This window comes from Pagrus pagrus (assembly GCF_965226575.1).
Source record: "Pagrus pagrus genome assembly, chromosome: 9".
In the NCBI taxonomy this organism is placed as follows: Eukaryota; Metazoa; Chordata; class Actinopteri; order Spariformes; family Sparidae; genus Pagrus; species Pagrus pagrus.
The window spans coordinates 4,134,607-4,161,998 of NC_140193.1; the positions used below are offsets into that span (position 1 = coordinate 4,134,607).

General features: G+C 45.2%; 4 protein-coding genes across 8 annotated transcripts in view; all 4 read right to left on the reverse strand.

Moving 5' to 3' along the window:
• The window catches only part of col6a3 (collagen, type VI, alpha 3), a 118,962-nt gene that overhangs the window by 72,408 nt on the left and 19,162 nt on the right, over positions 1–27,392 (reverse strand). The window lies entirely within an intron of this gene.
• On the reverse strand, positions 5,312–6,716 carry LOC311262843 (collagen alpha-3(VI) chain-like; the record flags this gene model as incomplete). Its single annotated transcript, XM_084362592.1, has 2 exons — positions 5,312–5,946; positions 6,194–6,716. The coding sequence occupies 2 exons, from the start codon at positions 6,714–6,716 to the stop codon at positions 5,312–5,314; spliced, it is 1,158 nt and encodes a 385-aa protein (XP_084218718.1).
• Positions 15,344–16,748, reverse strand: LOC311262846 (collagen alpha-3(VI) chain-like; the record flags this gene model as incomplete). The annotated part of the gene is made up of 2 exons (XM_084362595.1): positions 15,344–15,978; positions 16,226–16,748. The coding sequence occupies 2 exons, from the start codon at positions 16,746–16,748 to the stop codon at positions 15,344–15,346; spliced, it is 1,158 nt and encodes a 385-aa protein (XP_084218721.1).
• On the reverse strand, positions 17,016–20,092 carry LOC311262847 (collagen alpha-3(VI) chain-like; the record flags this gene model as incomplete). The annotated part of the gene is made up of 4 exons (XM_084362596.1): positions 17,016–17,650; positions 17,898–18,065; positions 18,729–19,322; positions 19,570–20,092. The coding sequence occupies 4 exons, from the start codon at positions 20,090–20,092 to the stop codon at positions 17,016–17,018; spliced, it is 1,920 nt and encodes a 639-aa protein (XP_084218722.1).

Genomic DNA, 27,392 nt, shown 5'->3' on the forward strand with positions numbered 1-27,392 from the left:
CTACTGCCCTTTGGACAAAGTCTCGCATAGCCTGGAATCCACGTCTAGTACCATCAGATCCATCCAACAAGAACACAACATCCTTTCCTGGTGGCTGTCTCTCCACTAGGGAACATAACATTTGAGACATATTTAATTTGGTGTGACCAATGTGTCCCATATGAAAGTTAGACAACCAGAGCTAACCTCAATGTTTACATATGACTCTATTAATGCTAGTACACCTGTTCTGTCAGAGTGGCACTGCCTAACTTTAACGTAGTAAAATACAACTGAATGCAGTTCCATGTGCGTGCTACAGTGACATTGGTGTGTAAAAGTCAGTCGCTTTCTTACCAGTTACTGTTGGTGTCAGGGGTGTGCCCCTCACTCGCACTGTACTCAGTACAGTGGAGAGCTGTTCCTGGACACCGGGCAGGTCAGTGAACTCAGACACCGAAAGAGCATAAGTAGGCTCGGTTGATATCTTCTGCAGCTCACTTCTGTCAGAGTTGCTTGCTCCAATGCCAATCACAAAGATGCCTTGCTGTTTGAGAGCAGAGGCTGGGGTATCTACATTGTCAGAAGACTTTCCACCATTTAGCAGGACTAGCATTTGTGGGACACCTTGCAGGCGCCTACTCCCGGAGGAGTTTGTAAAGACGTTGTCCCTAACGTATTGGAGGGCTGCCCCGGTATTGAGAGGGCTGCCCCCTCTGTGTCTCAGTCCTCTGACTGAATCCACAATATCCTCTTTTGTGGTGTATGTGTTGAGATAGAAATTAACCTCTGGATCTCTGCTGTACTGCACCACAGAGACACGGTCGTTGTTTTGTCCCACATTGAGTTTCTCAACAGCTCTCTCGACAAACTCACGCATGGCAGGGAAGCCATTCCGTGTGCCATCAGAGCCATCCAGAAGGAAGACAACATCCTTTTTGCCGGTGTCAACTGAGAAAAGACAGCGAGACAAACAGTTTAAAACCTTTGCAAAAAGTAAGCTGGGGGAATACTCATCAAGTTGTGGTCTATTAGTTTCAAAGCACCTAAGGCAGCCTACTTCAATTTCAAACAGTGGGAAAGCAGACCACAACCTCTCCTTAAACGCAAACGTAGAGCTAATCAAGCATCACACTACATTTCTTTCCTTCGGTGTGGGTGAAATAAGTCAGGTAGCCTTTCAAGCCACTTAACATACCAGTTTCAGTTGGTGTTTCTGGGGTGACATCAATAACCACAGCCTCCACAGAGGACTGAATTTGATCTTGGACACGGGCAAGGTCAGTGAATTCAGGTACAGACACAGCATTACGGGAATCGTGGGATAACTTCTGCAGTTCCTTCAAATCAGAGCCCCTGGTTCCAACTGCAAACATCAAGACACCCATCTGTTTCAGAGCCGAGGCTGGGGCATCAACACTGTCATAAGACCTTCCGCCAGTCAACAATATCAGGACTTGTGGAACGCCTTCCAGGCGCCTGCTCCCGGCAGAAGTCGTGAAGACATTATCCTTCAAGTACTGGAGAGCTTCTCCAGTCTTGAGGGGGCTTCCGCCTTTGTGCCTCAAACCTCTGACGGTGTCAAGGATATCGCCTTTTGTTGTGTATGTGTTCAGATAGAACTGGACGGCTGGATCTCTGCTGTACTGAACCACTGAGACACGATCTTTGTTGTCATCCACACTGAGTTTCTCTACTGCCCTTTGGACAAAGTCTCGCATAGCCTGGAATCCACGTCTAGTACCATCAGATCCATCCAACAAGAACACAACATCCTTTCCTGGTGGCTGTCTCTCCACTAGGGAACATAACATTTGAGACATATTTAATTTGGTGTGACCAATGTGTCCCATATGAAAGTTAGACAACCAGAGCTAACCTCAATGTTTACATATGACTCTATTAATGCTAGTACACCTGTTCTGTCAGAGTGGCACTGCCTAACTTTAACGTAGTAAAATACAACTGAATGCAGTTCCATGTGCGTGCTACAGTGACATTGGTGTGTAAAAGTCAGTCGCTTTCTTACCAGTTACTGTTGGTGTCAGGGGTGTGCCCCTCACTCGCACTGTACTCAGTACAGTGGAGAGCTGTTCCTGGACACCGGGCAGGTCAGTGAACTCAGACACCGAAAGAGCATAAGTAGGCTCGGTTGATATCTTCTGCAGCTCACTTCTGTCAGAGTTGCTTGCTCCAATGCCAATCACAAAGATGCCTTGCTGTTTGAGAGCAGAGGCTGGGGTATCTACATTGTCAGAAGACTTTCCACCATTTAGCAGGACTAGCATTTGTGGGACACCTTGCAGGCGCCTACTCCCGGAGGAGTTTGTAAAGACGTTGTCCCTAACGTATTGGAGGGCTGCCCCGGTATTGAGAGGGCTGCCCCCTCTGTGTCTCAGTCCTCTGACTGAATCCACAATATCCTCTTTTGTGGTGTATGTGTTGAGATAGAAATTAACCTCTGGATCTCTGCTGTACTGCACCACAGAGACACGGTCGTTGTTTTGTCCCACATTGAGTTTCTCAACAGCTCTCTCGACAAACTCACGCATGGCAGGGAAGCCATTCCGTGTGCCATCAGAGCCATCCAGAAGGAAGACAACATCCTTTTTGCCGGTGTCAACTGAGAAAAGACAGCGAGACAAACAGTTTAAAACCTTTGCAAAAAGTAAGCTGGGGGAATACTCATCAAGTTGTGGTCTATTAGTTTCAAAGCACCTAAGGCAGCCTACTTCAATTTCAAACAGTGGGAAAGCAGACCACAACCTCTCCTTAAACGCAAACGTAGAGCTAATCAAGCATCACACTACATTTCTTTCCTTCGGTGTGGGTGAAATAAGTCAGGTAGCCTTTCAAGCCACTTAACATACCAGTTTCAGTTGGTGTTTCTGGGGTGACATCAATAACCACAGCCTCCACAGAGGACTGAATTTGATCTTGGACACGGGCAAGGTCAGTGAATTCAGGTACAGACACAGCATTACGGGAATCGTGGGATAACTTCTGCAGTTCCTTCAAATCAGAGCCCCTGGTTCCAACTGCAAACATCAAGACACCCATCTGTTTCAGAGCCGAGGCTGGGGCATCAACACTGTCATAAGACCTTCCGCCAGTCAACAATATCAGGACTTGTGGAACGCCTTCCAGGCGCCTGCTCCCGGCAGAAGTCGTGAAGACATTATCCTTCAAGTACTGGAGAGCTTCTCCAGTCTTGAGGGGGCTTCCGCCTTTGTGCCTCAAACCTCTGACGGTGTCAAGGATATCGCCTTTTGTTGTGTATGTGTTCAGATAGAACTGGACGGCTGGATCTCTGCTGTACTGAACCACTGAGACACGATCTTTGTTGTCATCCACACTGAGTTTCTCTACTGCCCTTTGGACAAAGTCTCGCATAGCCTGGAATCCACGTCTAGTACCATCAGATCCATCCAACAAGAACACAACATCCTTTCCTGGTGGCTGTCTCTCCACTAGGGAACATAACATTTGAGACATATTTAATTTGGTGTGACCAATGTGTCCCATATGAAAGTTAGACAACCAGAGCTAACCTCAATGTTTACATATGACTCTATTAATGCTAGTACACCTGTTCTGTCAGAGTGGCACTGCCTAACTTTAACGTAGTAAAATACAACTGAATGCAGTTCCATGTGCGTGCTACAGTGACATTGGTGTGTAAAAGTCAGTCGCTTTCTTACCAGTTACTGTTGGTGTCAGGGGTGTGCCCCTCACTCGCACTGTACTCAGTACAGTGGAGAGCTGTTCCTGGACACCGGGCAGGTCAGTGAACTCAGACACCGAAAGAGCATAAGTAGGCTCGGTTGATATCTTCTGCAGCTCACTTCTGTCAGAGTTGCTTGCTCCAATGCCAATCACAAAGATGCCTTGCTGTTTGAGAGCAGAGGCTGGGGTATCTACATTGTCAGAAGACTTTCCACCATTTAGCAGGACTAGCATTTGTGGGACACCTTGCAGGCGCCTACTCCCGGAGGAGTTTGTAAAGACGTTGTCCCTAACGTATTGGAGGGCTGCCCCGGTATTGAGAGGGCTGCCCCCTCTGTGTCTCAGTCCTCTGACTGAATCCACAATATCCTCTTTTGTGGTGTATGTGTTGAGATAGAAATTAACCTCTGGATCTCTGCTGTACTGCACCACAGAGACACGGTCGTTGTTTTGTCCCACATTGAGTTTCTCAACAGCTCTCTCGACAAACTCACGCATGGCAGGGAAGCCATTCCGTGTGCCATCAGAGCCATCCAGAAGGAAGACAACATCCTTTTTGCCGGTGTCAACTGAGAAAAGACAGCGAGACAAACAGTTTAAAACCTTTGCAAAAAGTAAGCTGGGGGAATACTCATCAAGTTGTGGTCTATTAGTTTCAAAGCACCTAAGGCAGCCTACTTCAATTTCAAACAGTGGGAAAGCAGACCACAACCTCTCCTTAAACGCAAACGTAGAGCTAATCAAGCATCACACTACATTTCTTTCCTTCGGTGTGGGTGAAATAAGTCAGGTAGCCTTTCAAGCCACTTAACATACCAGTTTCAGTTGGTGTTTCTGGGGTGACATCAATAACCACGGCCTCCACAGAGGACTGAATTTGATCGTGGACACGGGCAAGGTCAGTGAATTCAGGTACAGACACAGCATTACGGGAATCGTGGGATAACTTCTGCAGTTCCTTCAAATCAGAGCCCCTGGTTCCAACTGCAAACATCAAGACACCCATCTGTTTCAGAGCCGAGGCTGGGGCATCAACACTGTCATAAGACCTTCCGCCAGTCAACAATATCAGGACTTGTGGAACGCCTTCCAGGCGCCTGCTCCCGGCAGAAGTCGTGAAGACATTATCCTTCAAGTACTGGAGAGCTTCTCCAGTCTTGAGGGGGCTTCCGCCTTTGTGCCTCAAACCTCTGACGGTGTCAAGGATATCGCCTTTTGTTGTGTATGTGTTCAGATAGAACTGGACGGCTGGATCTCTGCTGTACTGAACCACTGAGACACGATCTTTGTTGTCATCCACACTGAGTTTCTCTACTGCCCTTTGGACAAAGTCTCGCATAGCCTGGAATCCACGTCTAGTACCATCAGATCCATCCAACAAGAACACAACATCCTTTCCTGGTGGCTGTCTCTCCACTAGGGAACATAACATTTGAGACATATTTAATTTGGTGTGACCAATGTGTCCCATATGAAAGTTAGACAACCAGAGCTAACCTCAATGTTTACATATGACTCTATTAATGCTAGTACACCTGTTCTGTCAGAGTGGCACTGCCTAACTTTAACGTAGTAAAATACAACTGAATGCAGTTCCATGTGCGTGCTACAGTGACATTGGTGTGTAAAAGTCAGTCGCTTTCTTACCAGTTACTGTTGGTGTCAGGGGTGTGCCCCTCACTCGCACTGTACTCAGTACAGTGGAGAGCTGTTCCTGGACACCGGGCAGGTCAGTGAACTCAGACACCGAAAGAGCATAAGTAGGCTCGGTTGATATCTTCTGCAGCTCACTTCTGTCAGAGTTGCTTGCTCCAATGCCAATCACAAAGATGCCTTGCTGTTTGAGAGCAGAGGCTGGGGTATCTACATTGTCAGAAGACTTTCCACCATTTAGCAGGACTAGCATTTGTGGGACACCTTGCAGGCGCCTACTCCCGGAGGAGTTTGTAAAGACGTTGTCCCTAACGTATTGGAGGGCTGCCCCGGTATTGAGAGGGCTGCCCCCTCTGTGTCTCAGTCCTCTGACTGAATCCACAATATCCTCTTTTGTGGTGTATGTGTTGAGATAGAAATTAACCTCTGGATCTCTGCTGTACTGCACCACAGAGACACGGTCGTTGTTTTGTCCCACATTGAGTTTCTCAACAGCTCTCTCGACAAACTCACGCATGGCAGGGAAGCCATTCCGTGTGCCATCAGAGCCATCCAGAAGGAAGACAACATCCTTTTTGCCGGTGTCAACTGAGAAAAGACAGCGAGACAAACAGTTTAAAACCTTTGCAAAAAGTAAGCTGGGGGAATACTCATCAAGTTGTGGTCTATTAGTTTCAAAGCACCTAAGGCAGCCTACTTCAATTTCAAACAGTGGGAAAGCAGACCACAACCTCTCCTTAAACGCAAACGTAGAGCTAATCAAGCATCACACTACATTTCTTTCCTTCGGTGTGGGTGAAATAAGTCAGGTAGCCTTTCAAGCCACTTAACATACCAGTTTCAGTTGGTGTTTCTGGGGTGACATCAATAACCACAGCCTCCACAGAGGACTGAATTTGATCTTGGACACGGGCAAGGTCAGTGAATTCAGGTACAGACACAGCATTACGGGAATCGTGGGATAACTTCTGCAGTTCCTTCAAATCAGAGCCCCTGGTTCCAACTGCAAACATCAAGACACCCATCTGTTTCAGAGCCGAGGCTGGGGCATCAACACTGTCATAAGACCTTCCGCCAGTCAACAATATCAGGACTTGTGGAACGCCTTCCAGGCGCCTGCTCCCGGCAGAAGTCGTGAAGACATTATCCTTCAAGTACTGGAGAGCTTCTCCAGTCTTGAGGGGGCTTCCGCCTTTGTGCCTCAAACCTCTGACGGTGTCAAGGATATCGCCTTTTGTTGTGTATGTGTTCAGATAGAACTGGACGGCTGGATCTCTGCTGTACTGAACCACTGAGACACGATCTTTGTTGTCATCCACACTGAGTTTCTCTACTGCCCTTTGGACAAAGTCTCGCATAGCCTGGAATCCACGTCTAGTACCATCAGATCCATCCAACAAGAACACAACATCCTTTCCTGGTGGCTGTCTCTCCACTAGGGAACATAACATTTGAGACATATTTAATTTGGTGTGACCAATGTGTCCCATATGAAAGTTAGACAACCAGAGCTAACCTCAATGTTTACATATGACTCTATTAATGCTAGTACACCTGTTCTGTCAGAGTGGCACTGCCTAACTTTAACGTAGTAAAATACAACTGAATGCAGTTCCATGTGCGTGCTACAGTGACATTGGTGTGTAAAAGTCAGTCGCTTTCTTACCAGTTACTGTTGGTGTCAGGGGTGTGCCCCTCACTCGCACTGTACTCAGTACAGTGGAGAGCTGTTCCTGGACACCGGGCAGGTCAGTGAACTCAGACACCGAAAGAGCATAAGTAGGCTCGGTTGATATCTTCTGCAGCTCACTTCTGTCAGAGTTGCTTGCTCCAATGCCAATCACAAAGATGCCTTGCTGTTTGAGAGCAGAGGCTGGGGTATCTACATTGTCAGAAGACTTTCCACCATTTAGCAGGACTAGCATTTGTGGGACACCTTGCAGGCGCCTACTCCCGGAGGAGTTTGTAAAGACGTTGTCCCTAACGTATTGGAGGGCTGCCCCGGTATTGAGAGGGCTGCCCCCTCTGTGTCTCAGTCCTCTGACTGAATCCACAATATCCTCTTTTGTGGTGTATGTGTTGAGATAGAAATTAACCTCTGGATCTCTGCTGTACTGCACCACAGAGACACGGTCGTTGTTTTGTCCCACATTGAGTTTCTCAACAGCTCTCTCGACAAACTCACGCATGGCAGGGAAGCCATTCCGTGTGCCATCAGAGCCATCCAGAAGGAAGACAACATCCTTTTTGCCGGTGTCAACTGAGAAAAGACAGCGAGACAAACAGTTTAAAACCTTTGCAAAAAGTAAGCTGGGGGAATACTCATCAAGTTGTGGTCTATTAGTTTCAAAGCACCTAAGGCAGCCTACTTCAATTTCAAACAGTGGGAAAGCAGACCACAACCTCTCCTTAAACGCAAACGTAGAGCTAATCAAGCATCACACTACATTTCTTTCCTTCGGTGTGGGTGAAATAAGTCAGGTAGCCTTTCAAGCCACTTAACATACCAGTTTCAGTTGGTGTTTCTGGGGTGACATCAATAACCACAGCCTCCACAGAGGACTGAATTTGATCTTGGACACGGGCAAGGTCAGTGAATTCAGGTACAGACACAGCATTACGGGAATCGTGGGATAACTTCTGCAGTTCCTTCAAATCAGAGCCCCTGGTTCCAACTGCAAACATCAAGACACCCATCTGTTTCAGAGCCGAGGCTGGGGCATCAACACTGTCATAAGACCTTCCGCCAGTCAACAATATCAGGACTTGTGGAACGCCTTCCAGGCGCCTGCTCCCGGCAGAAGTCGTGAAGACATTATCCTTCAAGTACTGGAGAGCTTCTCCAGTCTTGAGGGGGCTTCCGCCTTTGTGCCTCAAACCTCTGACGGTGTCAAGGATATCGCCTTTTGTTGTGTATGTGTTCAGATAGAACTGGACGGCTGGATCTCTGCTGTACTGAACCACTGAGACACGATCTTTGTTGTCATCCACACTGAGTTTCTCTACTGCCCTTTGGACAAAGTCTCGCATAGCCTGGAATCCACGTCTAGTACCATCAGATCCATCCAACAAGAACACAACATCCTTTCCTGGTGGCTGTCTCTCCACTAGGGAACATAACATTTGAGACATATTTAATTTGGTGTGACCAATGTGTCCCATATGAAAGTTAGACAACCAGAGCTAACCTCAATGTTTACATATGACTCTATTAATGCTAGTACACCTGTTCTGTCAGAGTGGCACTGCCTAACTTTAACGTAGTAAAATACAACTGAATGCAGTTCCATGTGCGTGCTACAGTGACATTGGTGTGTAAAAGTCAGTCGCTTTCTTACCAGTTACTGTTGGTGTCAGGGGTGTGCCCCTCACTCGCACTGTACTCAGTACAGTGGAGAGCTGTTCCTGGACACCGGGCAGGTCAGTGAACTCAGACACCGAAAGAGCATAAGTAGGCTCGGTTGATATCTTCTGCAGCTCACTTCTGTCAGAGTTGCTTGCTCCAATGCCAATCACAAAGATGCCTTGCTGTTTGAGAGCAGAGGCTGGGGTATCTACATTGTCAGAAGACTTTCCACCATTTAGCAGGACTAGCATTTGTGGGACACCTTGCAGGCGCCTACTCCCGGAGGAGTTTGTAAAGACGTTGTCCCTAACGTATTGGAGGGCTGCCCCGGTATTGAGAGGGCTGCCCCCTCTGTGTCTCAGTCCTCTGACTGAATCCACAATATCCTCTTTTGTGGTGTATGTGTTGAGATAGAAATTAACCTCTGGATCTCTGCTGTACTGCACCACAGAGACACGGTCGTTGTTTTGTCCCACATTGAGTTTCTCAACAGCTCTCTCGACAAACTCACGCATGGCAGGGAAGCCATTCCGTGTGCCATCAGAGCCATCCAGAAGGAAGACAACATCCTTTTTGCCGGTGTCAACTGAGAAAAGACAGCGAGACAAACAGTTTAAAACCTTTGCAAAAAGTAAGCTGGGGGAATACTCATCAAGTTGTGGTCTATTAGTTTCAAAGCACCTAAGGCAGCCTACTTCAATTTCAAACAGTGGGAAAGCAGACCACAACCTCTCCTTAAACGCAAACGTAGAGCTAATCAAGCATCACACTACATTTCTTTCCTTCGGTGTGGGTGAAATAAGTCAGGTAGCCTTTCAAGCCACTTAACATACCAGTTTCAGTTGGTGTTTCTGGGGTGACATCAATAACCACGGCCTCCACAGAGGACTGAATTTGATCTTGGACACGGGCAAGGTCAGTGAATTCAGGTACAGACACAGCATTACGGGAATCGTGGGATAACTTCTGCAGTTCCTTCAAATCAGAGCCCCTGGTTCCAACTGCAAACATCAAGACACCCATCTGTTTCAGAGCCGAGGCTGGGGCATCAACACTGTCATAAGACCTTCCGCCAGTCAACAATATCAGGACTTGTGGAACGCCTTCCAGGCGCCTGCTCCCGGCAGAAGTCGTGAAGACATTATCCTTCAAGTACTGGAGAGCTTCTCCAGTCTTGAGGGGGCTTCCGCCTTTGTGCCTCAAACCTCTGACGGTGTCAAGGATATCGCCTTTTGTTGTGTATGTGTTCAGATAGAACTGGACGGCTGGATCTCTGCTGTACTGAACCACTGAGACACGATCTTTGTTGTCATCCACACTGAGTTTCTCTACTGCCCTTTGGACAAAGTCTCGCATAGCCTGGAATCCACGTCTAGTACCATCAGATCCATCCAACAAGAACACAACATCCTTTCCTGGTGGCTGTCTCTCCACTAGGGAACATAACATTTGAGACATATTTAATTTGGTGTGACCAATGTGTCCCATATGAAAGTTAGACAACCAGAGCTAACCTCAATGTTTACATATGACTCTATTAATGCTAGTACACCTGTTCTGTCAGAGTGGCACTGCCTAACTTTAACGTAGTAAAATACAACTGAATGCAGTTCCATGTGCGTGCTACAGTGACATTGGTGTGTAAAAGTCAGTCGCTTTCTTACCAGTTACTGTTGGTGTCAGGGGTGTGCCCCTCACTCGCACTGTACTCAGTACAGTGGAGAGCTGTTCCTGGACACCGGGCAGGTCAGTGAACTCAGACACCGAAAGAGCATAAGTAGGCTCGGTTGATATCTTCTGCAGCTCACTTCTGTCAGAGTTGCTTGCTCCAATGCCAATCACAAAGATGCCTTGCTGTTTGAGAGCAGAGGCTGGGGTATCTACATTGTCAGAAGACTTTCCACCATTTAGCAGGACTAGCATTTGTGGGACACCTTGCAGGCGCCTACTCCCGGAGGAGTTTGTAAAGACGTTGTCCCTAACGTATTGGAGGGCTGCCCCGGTATTGAGAGGGCTGCCCCCTCTGTGTCTCAGTCCTCTGACTGAATCCACAATATCCTCTTTTGTGGTGTATGTGTTGAGATAGAAATTAACCTCTGGATCTCTGCTGTACTGCACCACAGAGACACGGTCGTTGTTTTGTCCCACATTGAGTTTCTCAACAGCTCTCTCGACAAACTCACGCATGGCAGGGAAGCCATTCCGTGTGCCATCAGAGCCATCCAGAAGGAAGACAACATCCTTTTTGCCGGTGTCAACTGAGAAAAGACAGCGAGACAAACAGTTTAAAACCTTTGCAAAAAGTAAGCTGGGGGAATACTCATCAAGTTGTGGTCTATTAGTTTCAAAGCACCTAAGGCAGCCTACTTCAATTTCAAACAGTGGGAAAGCAGACCACAACCTCTCCTTAAACGCAAACGTAGAGCTAATCAAGCATCACACTACATTTCTTTCCTTCGGTGTGGGTGAAATAAGTCAGGTAGCCTTTCAAGCCACTTAACATACCAGTTTCAGTTGGTGTTTCTGGGGTGACATCAATAACCACGGCCTCCACAGAGGACTGAATTTGATCTTGGACACGGGCAAGGTCAGTGAATTCAGGTACAGATACAGCATTACGGGAATCGTGGGATAACTTCTGCAGTTCCTTCAAATCAGAGCCCCTGGTTCCAACTGCAAACATCAAGACACCCATCTGTTTCAGAGCCGAGGCTGGGGCATCAACACTGTCATAAGACCTTCCGCCAGTCAACAATATCAGGACTTGTGGAACGCCTTCCAGGCGCCTGCTCCCGGCAGAAGTCGTGAAGACATTATCCTTCAAGTACTGGAGAGCTTCTCCAGTCTTGAGGGGGCTTCCGCCTTTGTGCCTCAAACCTCTGACGGTGTCAAGGATATCGCCTTTTGTTGTGTATGTGTTCAGATAGAACTGGACGGCTGGATCTCTGCTGTACTGAACCACTGAGACACGATCTTTGTTGTCATCCACACTGAGTTTCTCTACTGCCCTTTGGACAAAGTCTCGCATAGCCTGGAATCCACGTCTAGTACCATCAGATCCATCCAACAAGAACACAACATCCTTTCCTGGTGGCTGTCTCTCCACTAGGGAACATAACATTTGAGACATATTTAATTTGGTGTGACCAATGTGTCCCATATGAAAGTTAGACAACCAGAGCTAACCTCAATGTTTACATATGACTCTATTAATGCTAGTACACCTGTTCTGTCAGAGTGGCACTGCCTAACTTTAACGTAGTAAAATACAACTGAATGCAGTTCCATGTGCGTGCTACAGTGACATTGGTGTGTAAAAGTCAGTCGCTTTCTTACCAGTTACTGTTGGTGTCAGGGGTGTGCCCCTCACTCGCACTGTACTCAGTACAGTGGAGAGCTGTTCCTGGACACCGGGCAGGTCAGTGAACTCAGACACCGAAAGAGCATAAGTAGGCTCGGTTGATATCTTCTGCAGCTCACTTCTGTCAGAGTTGCTTGCTCCAATGCCAATCACAAAGATGCCTTGCTGTTTGAGAGCAGAGGCTGGGGTATCTACATTGTCAGAAGACTTTCCACCATTTAGCAGGACTAGCATTTGTGGGACACCTTGCAGGCGCCTACTCCCGGAGGAGTTTGTAAAGACGTTGTCCCTAACGTATTGGAGGGCTGCCCCGGTATTGAGAGGGCTGCCCCCTCTGTGTCTCAGTCCTCTGACTGAATCCACAATATCCTCTTTTGTGGTGTATGTGTTGAGATAGAAATTAACCTCTGGATCTCTGCTGTACTGCACCACAGAGACACGGTCGTTGTTTTGTCCCACATTGAGTTTCTCAACAGCTCTCTCGACAAACTCACGCATGGCAGGGAAGCCATTCCGTGTGCCATCAGAGCCATCCAGAAGGAAGACAACATCCTTTTTGCCGGTGTCAACTGAGAAAAGACAGCGAGACAAACAGTTTAAAACCTTTGCAAAAAGTAAGCTGGGGGAATACTCATCAAGTTGTGGTCTATTAGTTTCAAAGCACCTAAGGCAGCCTACTTCAATTTCAAACAGTGGGAAAGCAGACCACAACCTCTCCTTAAACGCAAACGTAGAGCTAATCAAGCATCACACTACATTTCTTTCCTTCGGTGTGGGTGAAATAAGTCAGGTAGCCTTTCAAGCCACTTAACATACCAGTTTCAGTTGGTGTTTCTGGGGTGACATCAATAACCACAGCCTCCACAGAGGACTGAATTTGATCTTGGACACGGGCAAGGTCAGTGAATTCAGGTACAGACACAGCATTACGGGAATCGTGGGATAACTTCTGCAGTTCCTTCAAATCAGAGCCCCTGGTTCCAACTGCAAACATCAAGACACCCATCTGTTTCAGAGCCGAGGCTGGGGCATCAACACTGTCATAAGACCTTCCGCCAGTCAACAATATCAGGACTTGTGGAACGCCTTCCAGGCGCCTGCTCCCGGCAGAAGTCGTGAAGACATTATCCTTCAAGTACTGGAGAGCTTCTCCAGTCTTGAGGGGGCTTCCGCCTTTGTGCCTCAAACCTCTGACGGTGTCAAGGATATCGCCTTTTGTTGTGTATGTGTTCAGATAGAACTGGACGGCTGGATCTCTGCTGTACTGAACCACTGAGACACGATCTTTGTTGTCATCCACACTGAGTTTCTCTACTGCCCTTTGGACAAAGTCTCGCATAGCCTGGAATCCACGTCTAGTACCATCAGATCCATCCAACAAGAACACAACATCCTTTCCTGGTGGCTGTCTCTCCACTAGGGAACATAACATTTGAGACATATTTAATTTGGTGTGACCAATGTGTCCCATATGAAAGTTAGACAACCAGAGCTAACCTCAATGTTTACATATGACTCTATTAATGCTAGTACACCTGTTCTGTCAGAGTGGCACTGCCTAACTTTAACGTAGTAAAATACAACTGAATGCAGTTCCATGTGCGTGCTACAGTGACATTGGTGTGTAAAAGTCAGTCGCTTTCTTACCAGTTACTGTTGGTGTCAGGGGTGTGCCCCTCACTCGCACTGTACTCAGTACAGTGGAGAGCTGTTCCTGGACACCGGGCAGGTCAGTGAACTCAGACACCGAAAGAGCATAAGTAGGCTCGGTTGATATCTTCTGCAGCTCACTTCTGTCAGAGTTGCTTGCTCCAATGCCAATCACAAAGATGCCTTGCTGTTTGAGAGCAGAGGCTGGGGTATCTACATTGTCAGAAGACTTTCCACCATTTAGCAGGACTAGCATTTGTGGGACACCTTGCAGGCGCCTACTCCCGGAGGAGTTTGTAAAGACGTTGTCCCTAACGTATTGGAGGGCTGCCCCGGTATTGAGAGGGCTGCCCCCTCTGTGTCTCAGTCCTCTGACTGAATCCACAATATCCTCTTTTGTGGTGTATGTGTTGAGATAGAAATTAACCTCTGGATCTCTGCTGTACTGCACCACAGAGACACGGTCGTTGTTTTGTCCCACATTGAGTTTCTCAACAGCTCTCTCGACAAACTCACGCATGGCAGGGAAGCCATTCCGTGTGCCATCAGAGCCATCCAGAAGGAAGACAACATCCTTTTTGCCGGTGTCAACTGAGAAAAGACAGCGAGACAAACAGTTTAAAACCTTTGCAAAAAGTAAGCTGGGGGAATACTCATCAAGTTGTGGTCTATTAGTTTCAAAGCACCTAAGGCAGCCTACTTCAATTTCAAACAGTGGGAAAGCAGACCACAACCTCTCCTTAAACGCAAACGTAGAGCTAATCAAGCATCACACTACATTTCTTTCCTTCGGTGTGGGTGAAATAAGTCAGGTAGCCTTTCAAGCCACTTAACATACCAGTTTCAGTTGGTGTTTCTGGGGTGACATCAATAACCACAGCCTCCACAGAGGACTGAATTTGATCTTGGACACGGGCAAGGTCAGTGAATTCAGGTACAGACACAGCATTACGGGAATCGTGGGATAACTTCTGCAGTTCCTTCAAATCAGAGCCCCTGGTTCCAACTGCAAACATCAAGACACCCATCTGTTTCAGAGCCGAGGCTGGGGCATCAACACTGTCATAAGACCTTCCGCCAGTCAACAATATCAGGACTTGTGGAACGCCTTCCAGGCGCCTGCTCCCGGCAGAAGTCGTGAAGACATTATCCTTCAAGTACTGGAGAGCTTCTCCAGTCTTGAGGGGGCTTCCGCCTTTGTGCCTCAAACCTCTGACGGTGTCAAGGATATCGCCTTTTGTTGTGTATGTGTTCAGATAGAACTGGACGGCTGGATCTCTGCTGTACTGAACCACTGAGACACGATCTTTGTTGTCATCCACACTGAGTTTCTCTACTGCCCTTTGGACAAAGTCTCGCATAGCCTGGAATCCACGTCTAGTACCATCAGATCCATCCAACAAGAACACAACATCCTTTCCTGGTGGCTGTCTCTCCACTAGGGAACATAACATTTGAGACATATTTAATTTGGTGTGACCAATGTGTCCCATATGAAAGTTAGACAACCAGAGCTAACCTCAATGTTTACATATGACTCTATTAATGCTAGTACACCTGTTCTGTCAGAGTGGCACTGCCTAACTTTAACGTAGTAAAATACAACTGAATGCAGTTCCATGTGCGTGCTACAGTGACATTGGTGTGTAAAAGTCAGTCGCTTTCTTACCAGTTACTGTTGGTGTCAGGGGTGTGCCCCTCACTCGCACTGTACTCAGTACAGTGGAGAGCTGTTCCTGGACACCGGGCAGGTCAGTGAACTCAGACACCGAAAGAGCATAAGTAGGCTCGGTTGATATCTTCTGCAGCTCACTTCTGTCAGAGTTGCTTGCTCCAATGCCAATCACAAAGATGCCTTGCTGTTTGAGAGCAGAGGCTGGGGTATCTACATTGTCAGAAGACTTTCCACCATTTAGCAGGACTAGCATTTGTGGGACACCTTGCAGGCGCCTACTCCCGGAGGAGTTTGTAAAGACGTTGTCCCTAACGTATTGGAGGGCTGCCCCGGTATTGAGAGGGCTGCCCCCTCTGTGTCTCAGTCCTCTGACTGAATCCACAATATCCTCTTTTGTGGTGTATGTGTTGAGATAGAAATTAACCTCTGGATCTCTGCTGTACTGCACCACAGAGACACGGTCGTTGTTTTGTCCCACATTGAGTTTCTCAACAGCTCTCTCGACAAACTCACGCATGGCAGGGAAGCCATTCCGTGTGCCATCAGAGCCATCCAGAAGGAAGACAACATCCTTTTTGCCGGTGTCAACTGAGAAAAGACAGCGAGACAAACAGTTTAAAACCTTTGCAAAAAGTAAGCTGGGGGAATACTCATCAAGTTGTGGTCTATTAGTTTCAAAGCACCTAAGGCAGCCTACTTCAATTTCAAACAGTGGGAAAGCAGACCACAACCTCTCCTTAAACGCAAACGTAGAGCTAATCAAGCATCACACTACATTTCTTTCCTTCGGTGTGGGTGAAATAAGTCAGGTAGCCTTTCAAGCCACTTAACATACCAGTTTCAGTTGGTGTTTCTGGGGTGACATCAATAACCACGGCCTCCACAGAGGACTGAATTTGATCTTGGACACGGGCAAGGTCAGTGAATTCAGGTACAGATACAGCATTACGGGAATCGTGGGATAACTTCTGCAGTTCCTTCAAATCAGAGCCCCTGGTTCCAACTGCAAACATCAAGACACCCATCTGTTTCAGAGCCGAGGCTGGGGCATCAACACTGTCATAAGACCTTCCGCCAGTCAACAATATCAGGACTTGTGGAACGCCTTCCAGGCGCCTGCTCCCGGCAGAAGTCGTGAAGACATTATCCTTCAAGTACTGGAGAGCTTCTCCAGTCTTGAGGGGGCTTCCGCCTTTGTGCCTCAAACCTCTGACGGTGTCAAGGATATCGCCTTTTGTTGTGTATGTGTTCAGATAGAACTGGACGGCTGGATCTCTGCTGTACTGAACCACTGAGACACGATCTTTGTTGTCATCCACACTGAGTTTCTCTACTGCCCTTTGGACAAAGTCTCGCATAGCCTGGAATCCACGTCTAGTACCATCAGATCCATCCAACAAGAACACAACATCCTTTCCTGGTGGCTGTCTCTCCACTAGGGAACATAACATTTGAGACATATTTAATTTGGTGTGACCAATGTGTCCCATATGAAAGTTAGACAACCAGAGCTAACCTCAATGTTTACATATGACTCTATTAATGCTAGTACACCTGTTCTGTCAGAGTGGCACTGCCTAACTTTAACGTAGTAAAATACAACTGAATGCAGTTCCATGTGCGTGCTACAGTGACATTGGTGTGTAAAAGTCAGTCGCTTTCTTACCAGTTACTGTTGGTGTCAGGGGTGTGCCCCTCACTCGCACTGTACTCAGTACAGTGGAGAGCTGTTCCTGGACACCGGGCAGGTCAGTGAACTCAGACACCGAAAGAGCATAAGTAGGCTCGGTTGATATCTTCTGCAGCTCACTTCTGTCAGAGTTGCTTGCTCCAATGCCAATCACAAAGATGCCTTGCTGTTTGAGAGCAGAGGCTGGGGTATCTACATTGTCAGAAGACTTTCCACCATTTAGCAGGACTAGCATTTGTGGGACACCTTGCAGGCGCCTACTCCCGGAGGAGTTTGTAAAGACGTTGTCCCTAACGTATTGGAGGGCTGCCCCGGTATTGAGAGGGCTGCCCCCTCTGTGTCTCAGTCCTCTGACTGAATCCACAATATCCTCTTTTGTGGTGTATGTGTTGAGATAGAAATTAACCTCTGGATCTCTGCTGTACTGCACCACAGAGACACGGTCGTTGTTTTGTCCCACATTGAGTTTCTCAACAGCTCTCTCGACAAACTCACGCATGGCAGGGAAGCCATTCCGTGTGCCATCAGAGCCATCCAGAAGGAAGACAACATCCTTTTTGCCGGTGTCAACTGAGAAAAGACAGCGAGACAAACAGTTTAAAACCTTTGCAAAAAGTAAGCTGGGGGAATACTCATCAAGTTGTGGTCTATTAGTTTCAAAGCACCTAAGGCAGCCTACTTCAATTTCAAACAGTGGGAAAGCAGACCACAACCTCTCCTTAAACGCAAACGTAGAGCTAATCAAGCATCACACTACATTTCTTTCCTTCGGTGTGGGTGAAATAAGTCAGGTAGCCTTTCAAGCCACTTAACATACCAGTTTCAGTTGGTGTTTCTGGGGTGACATCAATAACCACAGCCTCCACAGAGGACTGAATTTGATCTTGGACACGGGCAAGGTCAGTGAATTCAGGTACAGATACAGCATTACGGGAATCGTGGGATAACTTCTGCAGTTCCTTCAAATCAGAGCCCCTGGTTCCAACTGCAAACATCAAGACACCCATCTGTTTCAGAGCCGAGGCTGGGGCATCAACACTGTCATAAGACCTTCCGCCAGTCAACAATATCAGGACTTGTGGAACGCCTTCCAGGCGCCTGCTCCCGGCAGAAGTCGTGAAGACATTATCCTTCAAGTACTGGAGAGCTTCTCCAGTCTTGAGGGGGCTTCCGCCTTTGTGCCTCAAACCTCTGACGGTGTCAAGGATATCGCCTTTTGTTGTGTATGTGTTCAGATAGAACTGGACGGCTGGATCTCTGCTGTACTGAACCACTGAGACACGATCTTTGTTGTCATCCACACTGAGTTTCTCTACTGCCCTTTGGACAAAGTCTCGCATAGCCTGGAATCCACGTCTAGTACCATCAGATCCATCCAACAAGAACACAACATCCTTTCCTGGTGGCTGTCTCTCCACTAGGGAACATAACATTTGAGACATATTTAATTTGGTGTGACCAATGTGTCCCATATGAAAGCTAGACAACCAAAGCTAACCTCAATGTTTACATATGACTCTATTAATGCTAGTACACCTGTTCTGTCAGAGTGGCACTGCCTAACTTTAACGTAGTAAAATACAACTGAATGCAGTTCCATGTGCGTGCTACAGTGACATTGGTGTGTAAAAGTCAGTCGCTTTCTTACCAGTTACTGTTGGTGTCAGGGGTGTGCCCCTCACTCGCACTGTACTCAGTACAGTGGAGAGCTGTTCCTGGACACCGGGCAGGTCAGTGAACTCAGACACCGAAAGAGCATAAGTAGGCTCGGTTGATATCTTCTGCAGCTCACTTCTGTCAGAGTTGCTTGCTCCAATGCCAATCACAAAGATGCCTTGCTGTTTGAGAGCAGAGGCTGGGGTATCTACATTGTCAGAAGACTTTCCACCATTTAGCAGGACTAGCATTTGTGGGACACCTTGCAGGCGCCTACTCCCGGAGGAGTTTGTAAAGACGTTGTCCCTAACGTATTGGAGGGCTGCCCCGGTATTGAGAGGGCTGCCCCCTCTGTGTCTCAGTCCTCTGACTGAATCCACAATATCCTCTTTTGTGGTGTATGTGTTGAGATAGAAATTAACCTCTGGATCTCTGCTGTACTGCACCACAGAGACACGGTCGTTGTTTTGTCCCACATTGAGTTTCTCAACAGCTCTCTCGACAAACTCACGCATGGCAGGGAAGCCATTCCGTGTGCCATCAGAGCCATCCAGAAGGAAGACAACATCCTTTTTGCCGGTGTCAACTGAGAAAAGACAGCGAGACAAACAGTTTAAAACCTTTGCAAAAAGTAAGCTGGGGGAATACTCATCAAGTTGTGGTCTATTAGTTTCAAAGCACCTAAGGCAGCCTACTTCAATTTCAAACAGTGGGAAAGCAGACCACAACCTCTCCTTAAACGCAAACGTAGAGCTAATCAAGCATCACACTACATTTCTTTCCTTCGGTGTGGGTGAAATAAGTCAGGTAGCCTTTCAAGCCACTTAACATACCAGTTTCAGTTGGTGTTTCTGGGGTGACATCAATAACCACAGCCTCCACAGAGGACTGAATTTGATCTTGGACACGGGCAAGGTCAGTGAATTCAGGTACAGACACAGCATTACGGGAATCGTGGGATAACTTCTGCAGTTCCTTCAAATCAGAGCCCCTGGTTCCAACTGCAAACATCAAGACACCCATCTGTTTCAGAGCCGAGGCTGGGGCATCAACACTGTCATAAGACCTTCCGCCAGTCAACAATATCAGGACTTGTGGAACGCCTTCCAGGCGCCTGCTCCCGGCAGAAGTCGTGAAGACATTATCCTTCAAGTACTGGAGAGCTTCTCCAGTCTTGAGGGGGCTTCCGCCTTTGTGCCTCAAACCTCTGACGGTGTCAAGGATATCGCCTTTTGTTGTGTATGTGTTCAGATAGAACTGGACGGCTGGATCTCTGCTGTACTGAACCACTGAGACACGATCTTTGTTGTCATCCACACTGAGTTTCTCTACTGCCCTTTGGACAAAGTCTCGCATAGCCTGGAATCCACGTCTAGTACCATCAGATCCATCCAACAAGAACACAACATCCTTTCCTGGTGGCTGTCTCTCCACTAGGGAACATAACATTTGAGACAGATTTAGGTTCATGTGTCACATTTGTTACATGACAAATTTAGAGAATTCAAGCCAGTCTCGACCTGTTGTGTCAAGCTGATGCTGGTTTACCCCATCTCATTTAAATAAAAAAAATTTATAGTGCAATTTTCTATCCTGATGGGACATGAGATCAGTAACTTCCTTCCTAGCATTGTTTGTCATGGGTTTGTATATGGTTTTCAACAATAGAGATTAAACGTCATGAAAAGTACATTTACCTAATTTGTGCTAAGACAAGTATTTCTGCTTGCCTCAGAAATTGCAAACATAACTGGTATCTATCATAACACACAAGAAATTAATAATGACTTGACGTGTCTTAACCGCAGTGAGCATGTTTTTTTTTCTATGTAGATAGTGTGTTACACCAGCCATCAGCAACAAGTTTAACATCAACAGTATGATATAATTGTAGAGCCCATACATTTTATAATATTTGATGTTATTATAAAGCTAAAATATTATACAAGTGAGAGTAATCATTGATAACTAATAACAATAACCATCTGTTCACGTTCAAGTTTTTTTCTAAATTATGTTGTGTTTTATTTTACCATGTTTTTCTATGTCTCGCAATTTTTAATTTCACCTGCTTTTCCTTTCATCACTTTCTTTTATTTACTGTTCATCAGCCAAGGTAAAAAACAGTTAACACCATAAATCAAACAGTACTCACAGATCAACAAAAAGCTTTGCTAGCTGCACAGTTAGAGCCTGTTACTGTCATTTTGACAGATTTTACTTTTTTAAAGATTGATACGGTGGCTAGCCCATTTACTTTTGTAAGACAGAATATTCCAAAATACTTTTATCGGCCCATTCAAGGATGACTGTGTCCCTTTATCATCGTTTATATTTGCAGTTAGTAAATATGTTTTTAAATTATTTAATGTTCCAAATATTTTTTGAGTCAAGGGAAAGTGTAATCCACACTCTTTTTCTGTTAGGGGTATAAGTACTTGGCAATACAAAACAATAAGTCTTCAATATTAAAACTAAAAAAAAAAACGAGTATGCACTCTTTGCTTCTCTGCTGCGGTTGGGTGCATCTGCATCTGTGATCGAATTAGTTCTGAGAATTCACACATCTAACACTTGTTTTTTAACTTTTACAAATGGTCCTGTGTTTAATTAGGTTTGGCAAAGGACAGTAAAAAGAAATGCTTAATGTTTGGCAATTCATTGTGCAAAGTTTGTCTGAATCCAAGTTGGTGATTCTGGCCCTTTTATCACCTACCCCTATTCTACATATCAGAGTAAGGGACATAAGTAATAGTCAATAGTGAGTTTTACTGGGGAACCATGTATTTAGACAATGTTGGAGATGGATGTGGTCCTAACTGGTATCAGAAAGTGTATAAACTGAATCATGAAACATTTATGAAATTATTCTTACCGATCACTTCTGTTTCTGAAATTGCAGCAACAACTTGCTCTTGTATACTTGGAAGTTCAGCCATTTCAGCAACTGATAAAGTGTAACCTGGAGCATGTGATATCTTCTCCATTTCCTTGCGGTCAGAGTTTTTTGTGCCAATGGTTAATATTGTAACACCGCTTTCTTTAAGAGAAGCAACAGGCAAGTCCACACTGTCACTTGATGCACCACTACTTAACACAACAAGAATTTGTGGCACATTGGCAGTGTCTCTGCTTCCTGAGGCAGCTGTGAATACCTTTTCTTTTACATATTTTAGAGCTGCACCCGTTTTGACAGGTCTCCCCCCTTTGTGGGAGAGTCTTCTGACAGCTGTTAGGACATCTTCCTTCCTCATGAATGAATTCAAAAAGAAATTGGCAACTGCTTCATTGCTGAACTGAATCACAGCAGTTCTGTCTTTGTTTGGTCCAATGTCAAGTCTTTCTATCACTTTGTAAAGGAAATCTTGAATGGCTGAAAATCCATTTCTTGTATTATCAGATCCATCCAAAAGAAAAACTATGTCCCTTCCTTTTTCATCACTTTGCTCTGTTAACAAAAATAGATATGATTCTTGTTATATTAATCACAATCATTATAACAAATCACAGCTAATTGAAATAATTATTCAAATAATCTAAATTCTTACCTGCTTTAGTTTCTTCCTCAACTCCTATTTGTGTAAGATGACCCATCAAACTTTGTTGAATACGAGAGAGATTTACAAAGTCAGGGACTGAGTAAGCATAATTTGGGTCAGATGAAATGACTTGCATCTCAGCTGAATTTGCCATTCTTGATCCAATTGCAAATGTGACAACCCCTGCAGCCTTAAGCATACTTGCTGGACCTCTGGGAGAATCTCTAGATCTTCCACCAGCCAACATGACAAGTATCTGCTTGGCACCTTCATGACGTCGACCTCCAGCATTTGAAACAAAGACTTTATCCTTCACAAACTGCAGTGCTGCTCCAATATTCTGCGGCCTTCCACCTTTTGGCTGTAGGCTTGCAACATGCTTAAGAACATCATCTCTTGTGTTGTAAGTATTCAGATTGAAACTGGGTTCAGCATTGTTGCTATACTGAACAACAGCAACTTTATCTTTTCCTTGGTTCAGGTCAAAGCTGTCGACCATTTTTGCAACAAATTCTCTTATAGCAGAGAATCTACTCCTGACATCATCAGATCCATCAATGAGAAAGACAATATCTCTACTCACACTGGAGCTTGAACCTAGAAAAGTCCACAATCACATAAATTGTGAGGGTTTACAATCCAATAGAAATCTCATCACTGGTAATATAATTGAAATAAATGCATGGACAGTATTTGAATAAATATAGAGATTACGGAATGTATCTATTAATTAGATTTATTTACGATAAAGTACAGTTTATTAATAGTTGTTTTCACTCACCTACACCAGGGGTGACAGTGTCTTTGTGAGATGTAATGGTTGATAGTAACTGTTCTCTCACAAGAGGAAAGTCAGAAATCTCCTTGATAAAATACTTGGCTCGTGGACTGTGTGCTAACTGCTCTATCTCCAACCTATCTGCGTTATTGACTCCAATGCTGTAAATGATGATTCCAGCATTTCTCAGTCTGTCCACTGCACCTGAGACATCATCTTCTGACTTTCTCCCACTCAACAGAATCAGTATCTGTGGGACTCCCTGTTGGGCTCTGCTTCCAGATGAAGCATTGAACACATTGTTTTTCACATAATCAAGGGCAGCACCGGTGTTTAAGCTGAACCCGCCTTTCAGTTTCACATTGCTCAAATGACTCAAGACATCGTCTTTCCGCGAGTATGTGTTCAGGAGAAGATCAGTGGTGGGCTTTGTGCTGTACTGAGTCAAAGCAATTTGTACTTTGCTTGGCCCAATTTCTGTTTGCTTTACGATCTCTCTGACAAAATCCAAAATTTGTCTTTCACTTGCCCTCATATCATTAGATCCATCGAGAAGAAAAACAATATCGGCACTCTGGAGTTTTAAATCTGAAATTGTGGAAGAGTCTGAAATGGATAAAAACAAACATTTTACAAAACCAATATAACCATGGAAATCATACAACTTTTATGTTGATGTAGAAGACGTCTCAAGAATTTTTAAACGCAAATTATGTTTCTACTTCTTACCAATAACGGTTGGAAATTCAGTTGTTTCTTTAACACCCCTCAATGTGGCTTCCACAGATGGATGTATGCTTTGCAGATTGTTAAAGTTTGTGACATGAAAATAATGAGCTGGCGTGAAGGAGATGGTTTGCATTTCCAAGGTATCAGCATTGTTTGTTCCAATACTGAAAGTCTTAATTCCATTTTCTTTGAGTGACTGTGCTGGTCCTCTGACATCATCCCCAGATCTCCCACCGCTGAATAAATACAGATATTGAGGGACTGATTCTGTACGTCTGCCTCCCACTGAAGCGGCAAAGACACTGTCTCTGACAAATTCAAGTGCTTTGCCAATATTGAGGGGTCTCCCAAACTTATGCCTCATTGTTCCGATGGAGTTGAGCACATCGTTCTTGGATGAATAGGAATTCAAGTAAAAATTGACTGTGGCGTCACGGTTGTATTGGACAACAGCCACTCGGTCTCTGTTCTCATCTAGATTTAAACTTTCAACAATTTTTCCAATAAAGCCTCGGATCTCTTCAAAAGCATTTCGCGAGTCATATGATCCATCAATAAGAAACACAACATCTTGTTTCTTAGAATCTGCAACAAAGACAAAAGATGTAGAAACAAAGGCAATATGATTTTCTGCTGGTAACTTATGGCACTCCCCTATAATTGAGCCATGTACCTAAATACAAATCATCAACATTTTTTTAGCTAAAACGTAAGAACATGACATCTTACCAAAGCTCTCAGAGGGAGCAGTTTGCTCTACATGGTGGGAAGTCTCTCTTAACAATGAAAACACATCCTGCTTAGCAGTTGGAAGCTCCTCATAATCATTAATTGACAAAGCATAATTGGGCTCATGAGATATTGTCTGCAGTTCCAGGGTGTCCGCGTCAGTTGTTCCAATGGCGATCGAAATGACGCCCATCTCTTTCAGCATTCTGACCGGGGTTCTTATGTCATCTCCAGATCTTCCACCACTCAACAGAATAAGTATCTGTGGAACTCCCTCAAGGAGTCTACTTCCTGAGTCAGAAGTAAATACATGGTCCCTCACATGCTGGAGAGCAGCTCCAATGTTGTGAGGATAACCTCCTTTGTGACGTAGGCCTCTTACTGCATCAAGAACATCATCTTCTGTTGAGTAACGTCTCAAGTTAAAGCTAGTCTCTGCCGTGTTGCTGTACTGGACCACTGCCACACGATCTCTGTTGGCACTAACGTTTAGGTCCGCCACTACTCTCTGCACAAAATCTTTTATATCTGGGAATCTTCGCTGAGACTCATCAGAACCATCGAGCAAAAAAACAACATCCTTCCTGGTGGGATCTGTAACAACACAGGCATTGACACATATAAAAGGGTTTTATTGCCACAAATGTTGGTAACCTTGAGTGCACATGCTCTGCACAATCATCAATCATAATTAAAAATGTCACTCGAAAAAACTCAAAAAGATTATCGTTGGCTTGAATAAAGCCAAAATATTTAATTTACAATGGAGCTCCCATTTTCAGTTGCAACTCACAGTTGTACAGACTGTCTGGTTACAGCAAGGAGTTTGGTTATTATTATTATGACAATACATTAAGTTGTGTATATAGCATACAATATGAAGTCATTACTGTCATTACAGTCTTACCATATGATGCTTGTTTGATAACAGGGCTCTCACTCTTTTGGATGGCATCAAGTATTTGTTCTTCAATGTCTGGCAGATCACTGGAGTCTGCCGCAAAGAAGGCATGACTGGCTTCCTGTGGCATAGACTGAATCTCAAGGGTATCTGCATTCTTTGCTCCCACAACAAATACCATCACACCCATTTGTTTCAAGCCTTCAATAGCATTTCTGATATCATCACTGGACCGTCCGCCAGTAAAGAGAATCAAAATTTGTGGGACACCCTGTTGGCGCCTACTTCCAGAAGAGGCTGTATAAACATTATCCTTGACATACTGGAGCGCTGCACCAGTATTACGGGGTCTGCTTCCTTTATGCCTCAGAGTTCCCACATTGCCAGCAACGCTCTGCTTTGTTTGAAATGTGTTCAGTAAAAATTCAACGTTGGGTTCTCTGCTGTACTGCACCACCGAAACACGATCTTTGTCCTCATCCACATTGAGTTTCTCCACCATTCTCTCAACAAAGCCAAGCATTGCTTTGAAATCATTTTGCATTTCATCCGAAGAATCCAGTAAAAATACAATATCACGCTGAATGGATTCAGTTTGAACTGCAGAAACTGACACAAAGATCATACTCAATTACAGTTAGGCATGAAGTGATATATAAGAGAAAGATTAGGATAGATAGATAGATAGATAGATAGACAGATAGACAGATAGATAGATAGATAGTCTTACCTAGACCATTCTGTGCTTTCAGTCTTGGCTGCTGTCGAGGCACCCTTTTCACAAATGACACAAGCTGTGGATAGATGCTCCCAACATTGTCAAATCGAATCACAGAGAAAGCATAGGAAGGGTTATGTGCAATCATTTGTTGTTCGAGTATGTCTGCATTTCTTGTGCCGACACAGAACGGAACAACTTTGTCCCGTTTTAGAGCTGCAGCAGCGCTTGCGACATCATCTTGAGATCTTCCCCCACTCAACAGAATCAATATCTGAGGGACACCTTCTTGATGCCGACTCCCAGAGGATTCAGCGAAAGCATTACTCCTCACATAGTCGAGAGCTGCCCCTGTGTTGCGCAGGCTGCCCCCTTTATGGTTCAACTGCTGGACAGCAGCAAGAACATCTTGTTTTTCTGTGTAGGTGTTCAAACTGAAATCTGTCTGTGGATCTCTGCTATACTGCACCACAGAAACACGGTCTTTGTTCTCACCAACATTGAGTGCATCTACCACTCTTTGGACAAAACTTTTCATTGCTGGAAATTCACTCCGTGTATCATCTGACCCATCCAATAGAAACACTATGTCTCTTTGAGGGGACTCTAATTCAACTAAAAAAGAACAGGAAAACTTTGTTTTAGAATCAGACATATACTGCACAAGCTAAAAGATATAGTGGTGCAATTATTACACATTAGGTGGTTGGTAAAGCCGTAAGAGCTGGTCATCAGAATTCACACTAATAAATGCAATAAACAAGATAGATGTCAGAGCAATTAAGAAAACTGGTAGGTAAAGAAATATTGAGAAACTTGGAAATAGGAGCATATTCCACTTTCACAAATGAAAGATGGAGAAAGCTGGAAAAAAAAGACTTCAGTAATCTTCAACTCCAATTCGGTCAATGATGTGATTATCATTGGCTCAAGGAAGAGCTAAAGAATAGAAAGAAAGGCTAATTGCTGATGTGGATCAGTCAAGGAAAGATTCTCCAGGGCACAAGACAAAAAAGGAACGAGAGCCAAACAAGAGACAGCATAACCATGAAGTTGCCTCTAGCAAGTGGAGTCAGTTTGAGAAACATGAAACTGATCAACTGATATCCTCGAGAAGATGATGCAGTTTCATTGCAATTCAAACTATGAAGGATCAAATGGACTTAAATATAAGGGAGGAGAAAGTTTGATTCTCACCTACTAATCAGTGACACTTCTTACCTACAACAGTGGGAGGCTCAGTTTGTATTTCCGCTTGGACA